Here is a 15,101-nt window from a genome sequence, read left to right as displayed (position 1 = left end):
TATTAAAACATCTTTGGACCCAGCCAATAAGGCCAACTATCACCCAGTCTCAAATCTTCTATTCTTCAGCAAAGTGATTGAGTGGGTGGTTGCTGAACTGCTCCAGGCATGCCTGGAGGATGCGGACCATTTGGATACTTTCCAGCCAGGATTCAGGCCACTTCATGAAACTGAAACTGCCTTGGTCGCACTGGTTGATGATCTCCGGTAGGCCAGGGACAAAGGTGAAAGCTGTTTCCTGGTTCTGCTGGATCTCTCAGCGGCTTTTGATACCATCAATCACGACATCCTTCTGAACGTCTAGTGGGACTGGCAGCTGGGGGCACTGTTACACAGTGGTTCCACTCCTTCCTCCTGGGCCGTGTTCAGAAAGTGGGGGGGGGGGATGAGTGTTCAGACCCCTGGGCTCTCACTTGTGGGGTGCCTCAGGGTTCTGTCCTCTCCCCCATGCTTTTCAACATCTACATGCAGCCGCTGGGAGAGATCATCAGGGGGTTTGGGCTGGGTGTTCATCAGTATGCGGGTGATACCCAGCTCTACCTCTCTTTCAAATCAGAACCACTGAAGGTGGTGAAGGCCCTGTGTGAGTGTCTGGAGGTGGTTGGAGGATGGATGGCGGCTAATGGATTGAAGTTGAATCCGGACAAGACAGAAGTACTGTTTTGGGGGGGGACAAGAGGCAGGCAGGTGTGGAGGACTCCCTGGTCGTGAATGGGATAACTGTGCCCCTGAAGGACCAGATACACAGTCTGGAAGTCATTTTGGACTCACAGCTGCCCATGGAGGCACAGGTCAATTCTGTGTCCAGGGCAGCTGTCTACCAGCTCCATCTTGTACACAGGCTGAGACCCTACCTGCCCGCACACTGTCTCACCAGAGTGGTACATGCTCTAGTTATCTTCTGCTTAGACTACTGCAATGTGCTCTACATGGGGCTACCTTTGAAGGTGACTCGGAAACTACAATTAATCCAGAATGTGGCAGCTAGACTGGTGACTGAGAGTGGCTGCCGAAACCATATAACTCGGGTCCTGAAAGACCTACATGGGCTCCCAGTACATTTCCGAGCCAAATTCAAAGTGTTAGTGCTTTAAAGCCCTAAATGGCCTCGGCCCAGTATACCTGAAGGAGCGTCCCCACCCCCATCATTCAGCCCAGACACTGAGGTCCAGCTCCAAGGGCCTTCTGGCGGTTCCCTCACTGTGAGGTCACAAGAAACCAGGCACAGGGCCTTCTCGGTAGTGGTGCCCGCCCTGTGAAATGCCCTCCCATCATAGAGAAATAAACAACTACTGTATCAGACTGTTTTGGGAAGTTTTTTATGTTTCATTTTTTATCATGTTTTTAATATGTTGGGAGCCAGAGTGGCTGGGGAAATGCAGCCAGATGGGCAGGGTATAAATAAATTATTATTATTATTATTATTATTATTATTATTAATTTCATTTAGTAGTGAATGGTAAAATGACCCTTTTATAGTGAAAGAGTGAAATTCTATGGCTAGATTAGCAGTTCAAAAAATATTGTTTCCGAATTTCTTTATTAATGTGGAGAGGAAATTGTACATGGATTTGGCTCTGAAAAAGTTGGCTCTGAAAACGTTTGCAAGCCTTTAATGTGCAATGTTTCTGTTTGAGAAGGGCCCCCAATCTGGATCCAGGACCATGGTGAATGGATTCTTTCCTTGTGCACTAAGTTTGTATCAAATTTCCATTCCTTACAAAGCTTGCATTGGGAAATCAGTGGAAGCTTTCTTATGGGGCTAAAAACCACCTTTGGGTGGGTTTTCTGTGAGATCACAAAATGTGGGGAAGCAGCCCCACCCCCGACTTAGATTTCATATTTGAAGAACATAGATTGTGGGCTTTTGGACTAGCATTTATCAGTTACAGAAACAACTGTCTTAATGTTTTTGGTTTTATTTTGTTTGTTTTAAAAAAAACACTAAGCAAAAATGCTTTCTATTTAGATGTTACAGGTGAGTGTTGTGGTTATCTCCTGCCATTCCAAATCCTGCTTGTTAATTTGCATTTCACAGTAGAGTTTAGATTTCTTTGGGTAATAAAAGAATAAAAACCTGTGGGGTATGTTTCATGGAAAAGGTTGATAGGCTAATTACGGGTTATTTTTCCAGTTTGAAAACCAGAACAATTGTGATCTTTTGCTTGATTATGAAAAGCCATTGACTGGGGACAGAGCGCATTTTATCTTGGCAATTTCAATGTAACAAAATCTGATTATAGAGGAAAAAATTGCTAATGGCTTTCACTGCATGCAAATTTTTGCCAGCAGAAATAGTATTGCATTATGTTCAGCAATGTGATACTTCTAGATATTGAAATCTACTTTTCCTTTGGGATGAAATGTTTGTCTTGAGATGTAGTACTTTTGATATTTTAAAATACTTTAAAATAGTGTGTTCTTAATAGAAATTCTATTAGTATTTTTTAATAGAGTACACTTGAAAAATAGTCATTCACTTTCAGAAGCGAACCTTGCTCCTATAGCGTGGCATACATAGAAAACACTGGTAGTGTGCAGGGCTACAGCCGTGTCACGTCAAAGTAGCCTTGGCTTGGAAGCTTCCAAGCTGTTTGCTGTACTAGGAATGGGACAAGCCACAGCAGACTCTCTTGGTGATAATGATGATGGTGATGATAATAAATTATTTATACCCTGCCCATCTGGCTGGGTTTCCCCAGCCACTCTGGGCAGCTTCCAACAAAAGATTAAAAATAAATTAAAACATCGGTCATTAAAAACTTTCCTAAGCAGGGTTGCCTTCAGATGTCTTCTAAAAGTCAGATAGTTGTTTATTTCTTTGACATCTGATGAGAGGGCGTTCCACAGGGTGGGTGCCACTACCGAGAAGGCCCTCTGCCTGGTTCCCTGTAACTTCGCTTCTCGCAGGAATGGAACTGCCAGAAGGCTCTCGGAGCTGGACCTCTTTGTCTGGGCTGAATGATGTGGCTGGAGACGCTCCTTCAGGTATACTGGGCCGAGGCTTGTGCCCAACTGTGTACAAGCTACTAGGCTATAAAAGCACTTTACCAGACACCTGTCCGCATCTGTCTGTTGCAGTGTGTCTTTAATAGTAGGCCTGGCAAATTATGTGTCCAGCTTCCTAAAAAGGAATAATTGTTCACTTTTGATGAGTAGTTAACTTCACAGCTGCTTAGGTTGATAAGACAGATCCTGCCAGATCAGATCAACAGTAAAACAGCCAGCCGGTTTCCGGCCTGATGTCATGGTCATGGTGGTCGAGCTCTTCTACCCTCCAGGGCAGTGGAGATGTCCGAGCAGGGAAAGCAATAATTTATGAGGAAAAATTCCTGGCAAAGCTCCTCAGGGGATTCTGGGGAGTGCACGGTATCCCGCAGTGTCCCTTAAGCCTGTATCTGCCAGCTTGAAAGGCAGAACGGGTGCAACCTGGGAAGTGTGTCTCTGCCATGGATGAACCTCCGTCTTTGGCATGATCTGTGATCAGTTCCTCAAGAATTTGGAATATTGGCTTTACTTAAGGGGCACTCCTGAAATGGCTTCCCCTGCAAAACAAAAGAATCGTGTGCAGTTGTTATGATGTTATTTTGTCTGATACTGAGGAAAAGAAAGGGGGCACTGATTTATACTCAACAAAGGGTTTTTACAGTGTTTTTCTATACCCTCCCCTCCTGACCAAGGTAAAGGTAAAGGGACCCCTGACCATTAGGTCCAGTCATGGCCGACTCTCGGGTTGCGGCGCTCATCTCGCTTTATTAGCTGAGGGAGCCGGCGTACAGCTTCCAGGTCATGTGGCCAGCATGACTAAGCTGCTTCTGGCGAACCAGAGCAGTGCACGGAAACGCCATTTGCCTTCCCACCGGAGCGGTACCTATTTATCTACTTGTACATTGACGTGCTTTCGAACTACTAGGTTGGCAGGAGCAGGGACCGAGCAACGGGAGCTCACTCCATTGCGGGGATTCGAACCGCCGACCTTCTGATCGGCAAATCCTAGGCTCTGTGGTTTAACCCACAGCGCCACCCGCGTCCCATGTTCCTGACCAAATAATGGACCCTATTTAAATTAGCTTTGGACTGAACCAGGAGTGGAGGAGAGAGTAATTTGGCAAGACAAAGGACTGGTAATTACATCTGACAGGACTTTATATATGTGACTTTATTCTTTAACTGGCGGGCTGAGGAAAATAATCTCCAGAGTTTTAATGACGGAGCAGGCATCTTGTCGGGGCATTATTTATAGCTCTGTAAGGCCTTGAACAATGGAAGGAATGTTTTCGAAGGAGTGGAATGTGAATGGACAAAGGACGATGGCATAAATTATCACTGCACATCAGGTCTGGGAACAGAGTTCTGGAAGAACTACACATGTGAAGTGGACTTTTATCTGTTTGAGAAACAGCCAAGGTTGCATATTATGAACAACCTCCATCTGAGGATCTTGTTTCCAATCTAAGTGTGAAGATTTTATTGGATAGCCTTCTCCAGGTCAGCTGAAACAGATTCTCATTCAGGTGCCTAGCTATGTGATTCAGACTACAGATGACATTTGGACTCATTGTAGGGGAACATGGACTTAAGGACGATGGCACCCAGATTAATGTGAGAGTAGTTGGTTTGTTTGGGCTTAATATTACCAGGATGGACTTCAAGACACTGCTGGCAACATAAGATAGTCAAGACAACACAAGAGCCAAGCTCAGTATCGGAGATGAATAAATCTCTGACTCCTGAGGCCCACCTGCTCCCACACTTGACATCTTATAATGTCTGGGGGAGAGTGGGTAGAGCCACAGCTTTAGAATGTGCTCCCAGTTGTTCCTGTGCATGGGCTTGTATTTGGCGCCTTTTAAATTTGGCACCAAATGCAAATCCATGACTAGAAAGGAAGATGATGATTCACCCTTTAAAGTTGAATCACTTGACTCCAGGTGACTGCCTGGGGTGGGGGGCGGGTGTGGACCAGTTCCAGATGCAGTCCACTGACCAGGTACAGTTTCCCTGGCCTGTGACAACAATTGTGTATCTTCCCAAATCCATTTTGAAGAATATTCTTTTTCTTTTCTCAGATTTCAGGAAATCTTCCTGCACCTTGGACTATGGGGAGTTCACGAAAAAGAGCTGTAAGTACTTCTCACTGAAGCAGTAAGTGAACAAAGTGCAGACTTAGATTAGGTATTTTAAGCTTAGAACTTTTAAACTAATGCGAGTAGGGTTTTAAATAAAGTTTGTCTTGAAATGAAATCTTTCCTCCCCACCCACAGCCTCCTTCCTGCTTCCTCAGCATCTCCTGTCAAAGTGCAGAGATGACATTGTTAGATATGTGTAACCCACAGTCAGAAGTATGCACTGTCTTTCCAAGCAACTTTGCATATTCACATTGCCTTTGCCATTGATAGGAATTCCGATTTATGTTATACTTAACTTGCAACCTTGTAAAATGCTCGAAGCATGTCTGTCAACACTGACAGTAGTGAATGAGAAAGGGTGAAAATTATCGTCTGCATTCATGGAGATCCTAAAAGTCTCCCCATTGACAGTAATGTTTCCTATATTTTATTAATAGCTAGCAGTATCAACACGGATTTCTCACTGTTGGCTTAAATAATGACAAAAGCAATAAAACTTCAAAATTAAACCTGCTGTTAGGAATCCTCCTTTTGTAAGATGGACTGCAATGTATTTCCAGTTGTCAAATAATTCTAGTGATGGATTGGTGTCACTAAAATCAACTGGGAAAGCTCAGTGGAGTGAAAAATAGCATGGCATAGCCCTTTGGAAATGCAGAATAAGACTTAAAAGGAGATGAGCATTGCTAATGGCAAGAGTAACAAAGACGTCTCTAATGGATGGCTCTCAAAGTAAAACCTTCATATTTAGAATTTATAGTCCATTTCAACTAACTATTGAAAGCTCTCCTCTTACATTCTGTGTGCCTCTAAATAGTTTTGCCTTCTCCTTTTCTGTCTCATTTAATTAATTTAGAGAGAATGGAACCCAGGCTGTCTGGCACATAGCGAAAGGAAAATGCAATGACAGAGAACTATAAATCTTTCAGTTCAGCAATAACTCTAAATCTACCATGGAAAAACAACAGTGCACAGACTCTGCTTTTAGTGTTGTTGGTTAACTATCTAACTATCAATTTGTGGTGGCATTGAATAGCCTCAATCTCTGCAATTGAATATGCTTTTAAAGCAATTTTAAACCTGTTTGTAGATGCTGTAGTCTTAACAAATGACACAATTTCTAGACTTTCATATAATCTCTCTATTTGCACAAGGAAATTGTATTCAAATGAGATTTGCTAAAAGAGTAAAGTATGTTATAAGTGTCTCCAGTTGTGCTAGGACAACAAAATAGCTCCATTGGTTTTGTGACCTAGGACAATCTTGAATGCCATTCTTAAATGAGCTGCAGATAAATTTTGACCCAAAGCCGAAGAAGTCTGCATGCACACGAAAACTCATACCAATAACAAACTTATTTGGTCTCTAAGGTGCTACTGGAAGGATTTTTTAAATTTTGTTTCAACACTGTATAAGAGATTCATCTTCTTGATACTTTCAGCATCACATTCCCCCAAATATCAATGACAGCTAGGAAAGGGGCAAATACCTCTAGTACAGCTAAATTATGTGTGTGTTGAATGTGTTGGAGCATGTACTGACCCACCTTGTTCTCATCTGTGCTGTCAAAATGTTTCTTTCAGCTGAGCTTCTTTTCCATTTCCCATTGACTCTTTGTGGGAGTGGGGCAGTGCAATCCTATTTTTCAGAACATAAGAATCCTCCTGAATTAGATGAAGAGCTCGTCTGTTCCAGCATCTTGTTTCTAACAAAGACCAACTAAATGATTTTGGGAAGTTTGCAGGAGATCTGGAAAACCTTATCTTGTTTCCCCCAGTTTATAACACCCAAGTATTTAGTATCCTGGATTTATTGCTTCTAAAGAGTTACATTTTATTATCTAGGGCCTTATCCATAAGTTACTGCTTTCCTGACCCTCATTTGAAATCATCTATGTAAATCTCTCAAAGTTTGTTAGTTTGAATACACAGTATATTAATTTCGTTAAATCAATAAATTTCAGCAAAACCCTCACATACTGGTGGAGCATACACAGACACTTACTGTCCCCTCTAAAGACAACTATTACCAAGAGGATTCAGTCCACTTCTTAATGTAATCTTAGAAGGAGAATGTGTAGTATGCTAGCCCTGGAAAATAAATTCTAATCCCATGGAAGCACCCTTGTATGTGCCACTGTGCATGTGTAGGATCTCATACAGTGGTACTTCGGGTTACAGGTGCTTCAGGTTACAGACTCCACTAACCCAGAAATAATACCTCGGGTTAAGAACTTTGCTTCAGGATGAGAACAGAAATCGCACGGTGGCGGTGTTGTGGCAGCGGGAGGCTCCATTAGTTAAAGTGGTACCTCAGGCTAAGAACAGTTGCAGGTTAAGAACGGACCTCCAGAAACAATTAAGTTCTTAACCCAAGGTTCCACTGTATTTGGTTTGTTTGATAGGTTATTATTGCAGTTGTACCTCAGGTTAAGTACTTAATTCGTTCCGGAGGTCCGTGCTTAACCTGAAACTGAAACTGTTCTTAACTGAAGCACCACTTTAGCTAATAGGGCCTCCTGCTGCCGCCACGCCGCCAGAGCACAATTTCTGTTCTCATCCTGAAGCAAAGTTCTTAACCCGAGGTACTATTTCTGGGTTAGCAGAGTCTGTAACCTGAAGTGTCTGTAACCTGAAGCGTATGTAACCCGAGGTACCACTGTACATTTGTTTTAATGCATTTTTAAAATTTATACTTCATGCTCTTCAAATTTTGTAAACTGCTTATGTGTAAAGGGATTAATAAATTGAGTAAGTGCACAATAGTAGTTGCTGGATGGGGAAGCTTTGTGGGTTAGTGGTTCCCAACCCCTGCTTTTGATATGGTGCCTTACTATAGATCAGAGAATCTAAAAATTGAAGCTTTTCTTATATATAGTCAGACACGGTCTTTAAGTATTTGCAGTTGTGCTAGATGCTGTCCCAGGGGTTTCAGTCTTTGTATAATTGAGGCAGGAACCCCAGAGAGGTGTGAGGTTGCCTACTCTGGAAAAACTGCTCAGGAATCTTCACCTTAACTGCTTTCTTGGTGGAATGAAAGCAGTTTTGGGATTTTAGCTGTTCAAGTGAACATGGTCTTAATTAGCTGAAGAATATAATGCCAGATAGTTAAAAGAAAGGATAATTTTAAGGCCAATAGGTATCTCAAGGCATTGATAAACACCTCTTTATCCCATACCTCTGTTTTCTCCTAGTTGCGATGCAAGTGAACTTAGGTTAAAGAATCTTTAAAGGAACCCCTGACCATTAGGTCTAGTCGTGACCGACTCTGGGGTTGCGGCGCTCATCTCGCTTTATTGGCCAAGGGAGCCGGCATACAGTTTCCGGGTAATGTGGCCAGCATGACTAAGCCGCTTCTGGCGAACCAGAGCAGCACACGGAAACGCCGTTTACCTTCCCGCCGGAGCGGTACCTATTTATCTACTTGCACTTTGACGTGCTTTCGAACTGCTAGGTTGGCAGGAGCAGGGACCAAGCAACGGGAGCTCACCCCATCGCGGGGATTTGAACCGCCGACCTTCTGATTGGCAAGTCCTCGGCTCTGTGGTTTAAACCACAGTGCCACCCGCGTCCCAAAGAATCTTTAGCTTTGGTTAAAGAATTGTGAGAGCGTTACCTTCAGCACAACATTGCCCATGCTGTGGCATAAGAGATATTTTTGCATGGTGGTTAGAAGGGGTATTTATTATTTATTTCAGATATTTATATCCTGCTTAGTATTCAGGGTATGGGGACAGGGAAAGGAAGCCCTTCAAAAGAGTCAGTGCTGTTTGCAGGCCATCCCTTACCCAATGTTGAAAAGAAACAAATGTTGACCTTCACACATGAGAAACCGTATGTAATCTTGAGCATGACAGAGAGGCAGCCTCTACTTAGCCACAAGGGCTGCTTTTTATAGTGTATTAATTGAAGTTCTTTGCCAGAAAACTGTCTGACAACCTGTCCTTCAGAATCTGTATAACATGACTGATGAATTTAAGGCCAGGCAAGATGTGAATGATTTAGCAGACAGTGGTGCTTTAAAGGGCAAAGTGAAATCTTCAGTCAAAGAGCTTGTTTACATGGATTTTTTTTTAACCACCTGCTTCCTAATTCTTGGTTAGTGACAATCACCATGTCACTTAAAAAATCCCTTTGCTTAGCGAGGTGCCTGCTGGCTGTCCTCCATTTGGAGTTTTCTTCCTTCTCAAGTTTGCCAAAGTCCAGCCCTGAGCCACTTGGGTGGCTTCTTATTTGGGGCTGGTGTTTAGTGACCAGAGATTAACGCCACCGCCCCCGCAAAGTTCATTTTTTAGTAGTACATTTTATATCCAGATTGGGGAACCTGTAACCCTTTAGGTAGACTCCAATTCCAATCAGCCCCAGCTGACATGTCCAGTAGTTAGGGATAATGGGAGTTGTAGTCCAGCAGCATATGGAGGGCCACAGGCTCCTCACCCCTGTTTTATATTGTGCAAGTTGGCTTTGCAGCCAATAACCAATGGAGTTATTATGCTTCCCCCTCAACTTGCATGGTGAGGAGGAGAGCCATGCTTTTCCACATAAATGCAGCCATATTTATCCCCCGCAAGTGACCAGGCATGTGCTTTATCACCAGCCTAATCTACATGGTAACTTCTCATTTCATTCAAAGGTTAGGAGTTAGGAACTGGGCTTTCATTTTTGACTTTGCAACACCATGTGGAACACCTTCATTTTCAATTGTTGTCTCCTTTCTAGTACTTAAAACAATAAAGTGTGTGCTTGATTTACAGCTACAAGACCGTACACAATTCAGTGACCGGGATTTAGCTACCCTTAAGAGATACTGGGACAGGGGCATGACGAGCCTTGGTGCAATTTGCAGAGAGAAAATTGAAGCAGTCGCTGCGGAGTTAAATGTTGACTGTGAAATAGTACGGGTAAGAACTTCCAGTCCTCCCGTTTCTGGTTGCAGAAAATAGCCTAGATGAAAGCTTTTTTAAAAAATTACATGAGGTAGACTGAAATAGACTGCACGTGTTACATAATGAATGGCCACGTTAGGAAGTGCTCTCTTGCTCTGTTTCCTGTCTATTTATAGTTAAAATCCCTCAGGTGAGACTTTTATCAATTGGCAGCACGAGCTGCATGTTTGACAGTCCAGTTGGACTGGGATTTTAAAACAAGCAAAGGCTTTCTGCGGAACTGAAAAGGAATAACTTGTGCAGTTAGTCAAAATATAAAAGCTCCTTGTGAAGGAGAAGGGAGCTGAGTTTTATTTTTATTTTTTTGCAAGGGAGCAATACAGTTCTGTGTTGGGAGCTGAGTATGTTATGTTATATTATGTTATTTTGCTAAGGGAGCAACACAGTTCTGTGTTGGGAGTAACCCTTTGCATGTTTCTGGTCCTATGTTCATTGTCACTCACCTTGGGAGTTGTGAAAGACCTCTGCTTGGTACCCTGACTGGTCCAACAGTGAGCTTAATGGCTGAGTAGAAATCAGAATCAAAATCTTCCCCAGTTCTACTTCAACACCCTAACCACTTTAACTTGTTGTCTCACAGTGATGATGATGATGATACTCACCATTATCTTTAAAATAACAAATTGGTGAAAATTACCTAAAGCAGGTAGAAGCATTTCCCCTGAAATATATATGTTTGTAAATATATTTCCAAACAACATTAATATTCAGGAATTTATGTATTCTGTGTCCTTTCTCTGCCCACCCCCTCTTCCCCCAATACTAAAGCAGGAAACCCCAGATTTTGTTCCCAAAATGAAGTATTCAGAGCAGGTAAACATGTTTTGCAGTGTTTCATTCTGCGTTGTTGAAATTTCAAAAGAGGGAAAATACTTTGGGAAATATTAGCATATCCTAAAGGTTTGTGGAGAGGAGCATACAGTGGTACCTCAAGTTACATACGCTTCAGGTTACATACGCTTCAGGTTACAGACTCCGCTAACCCAGAAATAGTTCCTCGGGTTAAGAACTTTGCTGCAGGATGAGAACAGAAATCGTGCTCCGGCGGCGCGGCAACAGCAGGAGACCCCATTAGCTAAAGTGGTGCTTCAGGTTAAGAACAGCTTCAGGTTGAGAACGGATCTCCGGAACGAATTAAGTACTTCACCCAAGGTACCACTGTATTAGGTAACAGCCTGGTCTAACTCAGTGAAGTAGAGATAACTGATATCCAGGCCTACATAGCCCACTGCACTCAGTGGGACTTAAATGTCAGTGTTTATTTTAGAAATTTCTGCCCTTCTTTCCTTCCACTAGGGGAACTCAGAGCACACAAGAGGATGGAGATACAGGCAAGCAACGTTTTAGGCGCAACAGATATGTGCGCGATTGCGCACACACGTACAGTGCCGAACCTGGAAGTGACCTGGAAACATAAGACGTCACTAAAAGGGCGGAACAGGAGTGGGGTAGGGGCAGGTTGTGGGCTGAATGAGGTGAGAGCGGGATGGAATGGGGTGTTTCAATTGCACACGATTTCATGCAAGTGCACAATGACCCAGAACCCAGAATGCCTGTACATGTAATCCATGCAATATTAAGCAGCATGATAAAGTGTTACAAGAAAATCAGCAGGCAGAACAGATGTTCAGTAGCTTCTCTGAAAAGGCCTGTAAAGAACCAGGTTTTCACCAGGTGCCGGAAGGCATGGAGTGACAGCCTCCATAGGGCAGGCACTGCCAGAACTGAAAATGTGTTGCTCCTCTTTCTCAACTGATGAACCTCAGTTGGAGGAGAGATGTGAAGTAGGACCTCAAATGTTGAACCGAGTTTAGGAGAGGCACCTGTGGGCGAAGGTGGTTCTTAGGATACTTTAAACTGTGTAACTTCAATGTAATTGGTCTACAGGTGGCTAGATGTGGAAAAAATGGAGTGGTAGATAGTGTTGAAATTCAATCTCCTAACCACTGGGAAACTTAGTTTCTCTTTGGTTAGTCATTCCTTATGCAGAGCTATTAGCCCCAAAATTGACTGTCTTCTGAACCTTCAAAAATGATAGCAAAGACCTGCACACCCCTTAATGTGATTATGTTTCAGCTAGCGGTTTGCATGTGTGAAACAACTGACGCAGGTCAAACACTGCAAAAATGATTTTTGGTCTTGTAACACTTGCAGTCTCTACAGTGAGTTGGAAGTTGTCGAATCAGCACTTTGGAAAATGCTGCAGATTCTAGGTACTAACCAATGTGCTAATGATTAGCAAGAAGATGGTGCCTAGCTGGGAATAGTGGTTAACAGAAATTGAGGACAGAAAATTTGCAAAGGCAAAGTTGGTAGCTCCTGGCCTGTGAACCTAGTTAGACTCACCTTCTGGCTTACGAGGCCATTTCAGCTAAGGTTCACCTGCCTACCATGTGGGTGTGGGGCAAATAAAGATACGTTGGCTTGGGGTGGTGTGGGAGACATAAGGATCTGGCCCATTTAACCTTTAAGAAACTTTTCAGGGAAAAATAAATTGCTGTTCTGCTACAAAGTTGATTATGTTGCCAGAGCAGCAGTTGTCAAAAGATGTTGTCTGCTGACCACTTTAACTAGTGTCCTTACAGGGCAAGGTGTAGGGGGTCCTTGGCAAAGTGTCTGGCTGGCAGACTTAACTGCTTGTGCCTGGCAGCAGCATACCAGGGAATGCTGGGTGGCTCCTGCTGATATCTGGGAGCTGCTGCTGTTAATTCCCCGCAGTATTTCAAAGTGACATTATGCTAAACTTCAGACCTTCACTGTAAAGCACCCAGTATTTTTCAGGAAAGGGTAGAAAGAGCATGCATCAGTGGTAGGGCCTGCCAGGGGCTGGCACCTCAGCAGCTAACATATAATAGAATCATAGGATTGTAGATTTGGAATGGATCCTGAAGGCCATCTAGTCCAAGCCCCTGCAATGCAGGAATCTCAACTAGATCATACATGACAGATGGACATCCAACTTTTGCTTAAACACATCAAAAGAAATACAGCCCACCACTTCTTGTGGAAGTCTGTTCTAGTGTCTTAACAGCTCTTACTGCCAGAAAGTTCTTCCTGATGTTTAGTTGGGATCTCCTCTTTCATAACTTGAAGCTACTGGTTAAGGTCTTGCCCTCCAGAGCAGAAGAAAACAAGCTGGCTCCATCCTCCATGCAGGAGTCCTTGAGATATTATAAGATGGCTATCATGTCTCCTCTTGGTCTCCTCTTTACCAGGCTAAACACATGCAGTCCTCTCAATCGTTCCTCATAAGGTTTAGTTTCCAGACCCTTGATCATCTTGGTTGCCCTCCTCTGCACACATACCCTTTTGTCAATATCCTTCTTAAACTGTGGTGCTCAAGACTGGACACAGGACTCCAGATGTGATCTGGACACTATACTTTTTTTTAAATGCAGCCTTCTTTTTAGCTGCTACATCTTTTGATTCATTAAGCATGTGGTCTACCCTATATCGTTTTCACATGTACTACTGGCAATCCAGGTGGTTCTCATCTTATATTTCTGCAGCTGGTTCTTCCTGCCTAAGTGTAGAACCTGAAATTTCCTCCATTGAAATTCTCTCTCTCTTTAGTTTTTTAAGTTTTTAGCCATTATTCCAATCTGTTGAGGTCATCTGGAATTTCAATTCTGTCTTCCACAGCATAGGCTACCTCTCCCAGTTTTGTGTCATTTGCACATTTGATGAGCATCCCCTCAATTACTTCATCCAAGTCTTTTATAAAGATGTCGAACAACGGACCCAGAACAGAACCCCACGGCACCCCTCTTGTCACTTTTTTCCAGGATCACAAGGAACCGTTAGTGAGCACTCTTTGGGTTTGGTTAGTCAGCCAATTACAAATCCATCTAACTGTTACGTCATCCAGTCCATATTTTACCATCTTCAAAAATATCATGGGGGACTTTGTCAAAAGCCTTACTGAAATCCAGATACACTGTGTCCACAGAATTCCCCTGATCCACCAAGCTTGTAACTATCAAAAAAAAAAAAAAAAAAAAAAAAGGAATTTGATTCATCTTCCAAGATACCCCTTGCAGACCTGGAAGGTTACTTCAGCTTCATGGAAACTATGCTATAATAACTAATGTGCTTTAGAGGGCTGAGGACGGTGACCTGAAAAGCAACTATGATGTAGGAATGTGGTAGCCAACATACAGGATCTGGCCAGATTCTCAGCTGACTTGCAGAAGCATCACATGAATAGATCTAGGGTCTAGGCAGGGTGGTGAGGATGGTAGGGTAGAAAGGAGAAAGTATTTAACGAGCCATTTGGCCCCAACAAGAGCTCCAGAGTTAGGCATTGTTAGGCTCGGGTGGAAATACCAGTGCAGTTACTAGGCTCCCATTCTGAAGCCCTTTGCTGCACAGCTATCTAGGAAGGAGGCAAAATTTTTCTGGACAGAGAATTTCTAACCAACTGTTTCAGCCATAGTAAATTTGTGAGAAAAGAGACAAAATGTCAGTTCTTTTTTTCTGCCTCTTGATACCTAAATTCTACATACTTTCCTCCCCAGGACTAAGGTGCTTCTTTAGCAATGTTTTATTTGTAGTTCACCACCCCCACCGCTTCCTTTTCATTCTGCAAGAGCTCAATTAAACATTGCCATAATGGAAATACTATCTTTTCAAAAAGACTAAGTAGGTCTCTGGCCAGTTCAGTTTAATGTAATCAACAATTAATTCAAGCATATTGGGTTTTGTTCTGTTTTGTTTTAAAAACATACAAAACAACTTTGATTTGTTGAAGCTGTTGACTTTCCAGCTAAAGGAGCAATTCATGAGCCCTTGTGTTTTTGACTTAGTATTTCACTGATCTGTTGAGGGTGCAGTAATGCCTCACCATAGTCCACCATTTCTAAAAGTGGAAACACCACTAAATAAAGCATAGCTTTTAAGTTGTTGGTCTACTGAGGTTAAATATTTAAAAGAGAGCAGATGCTATATATTTTTATTAGTGCCATTCTGTCATGCAAGAAAAAAAGCAAGGAGATTGTGAGAGGAAGAACTTTTAGACATACAACTCC

General features: G+C 42.8%; 1 protein-coding gene across 8 annotated transcripts in view; it reads left to right on the top strand.

Annotated features, from left to right (window-relative positions):
- The window catches only part of HDX (highly divergent homeobox), a 52,782-nt gene that overhangs the window by 16,679 nt on the left and 21,002 nt on the right, over positions 1–15,101 (top strand). For 7 of the 8 annotated variants that reach the window (XM_079961666.1, XM_079961662.1, XM_079961664.1 and 4 more), the window contains 2 exons: positions 5,070–5,123; positions 9,883–10,029. In XM_079961666.1, the coding sequence (XP_079817792.1) occupies positions 5,070–5,123; positions 9,883–10,029 (201 nt within the window). The remainder of the gene's footprint in view (positions 1–5,069; positions 5,124–9,882; positions 10,030–15,101) is intronic. The other variant, XM_079961665.1, reaches the window with a different exon arrangement.

The sequence above is a fragment of the Podarcis cretensis genome, assembly GCF_951804945.1.
Source record: "Podarcis cretensis genome assembly, chromosome: Z".
In the NCBI taxonomy this organism is placed as follows: Eukaryota; Metazoa; Chordata; class Lepidosauria; order Squamata; family Lacertidae; genus Podarcis; species Podarcis cretensis.
Note: the sequence above shows the minus strand (reverse complement) of the source record. Positions and strands in the feature narration are given on the sequence as shown.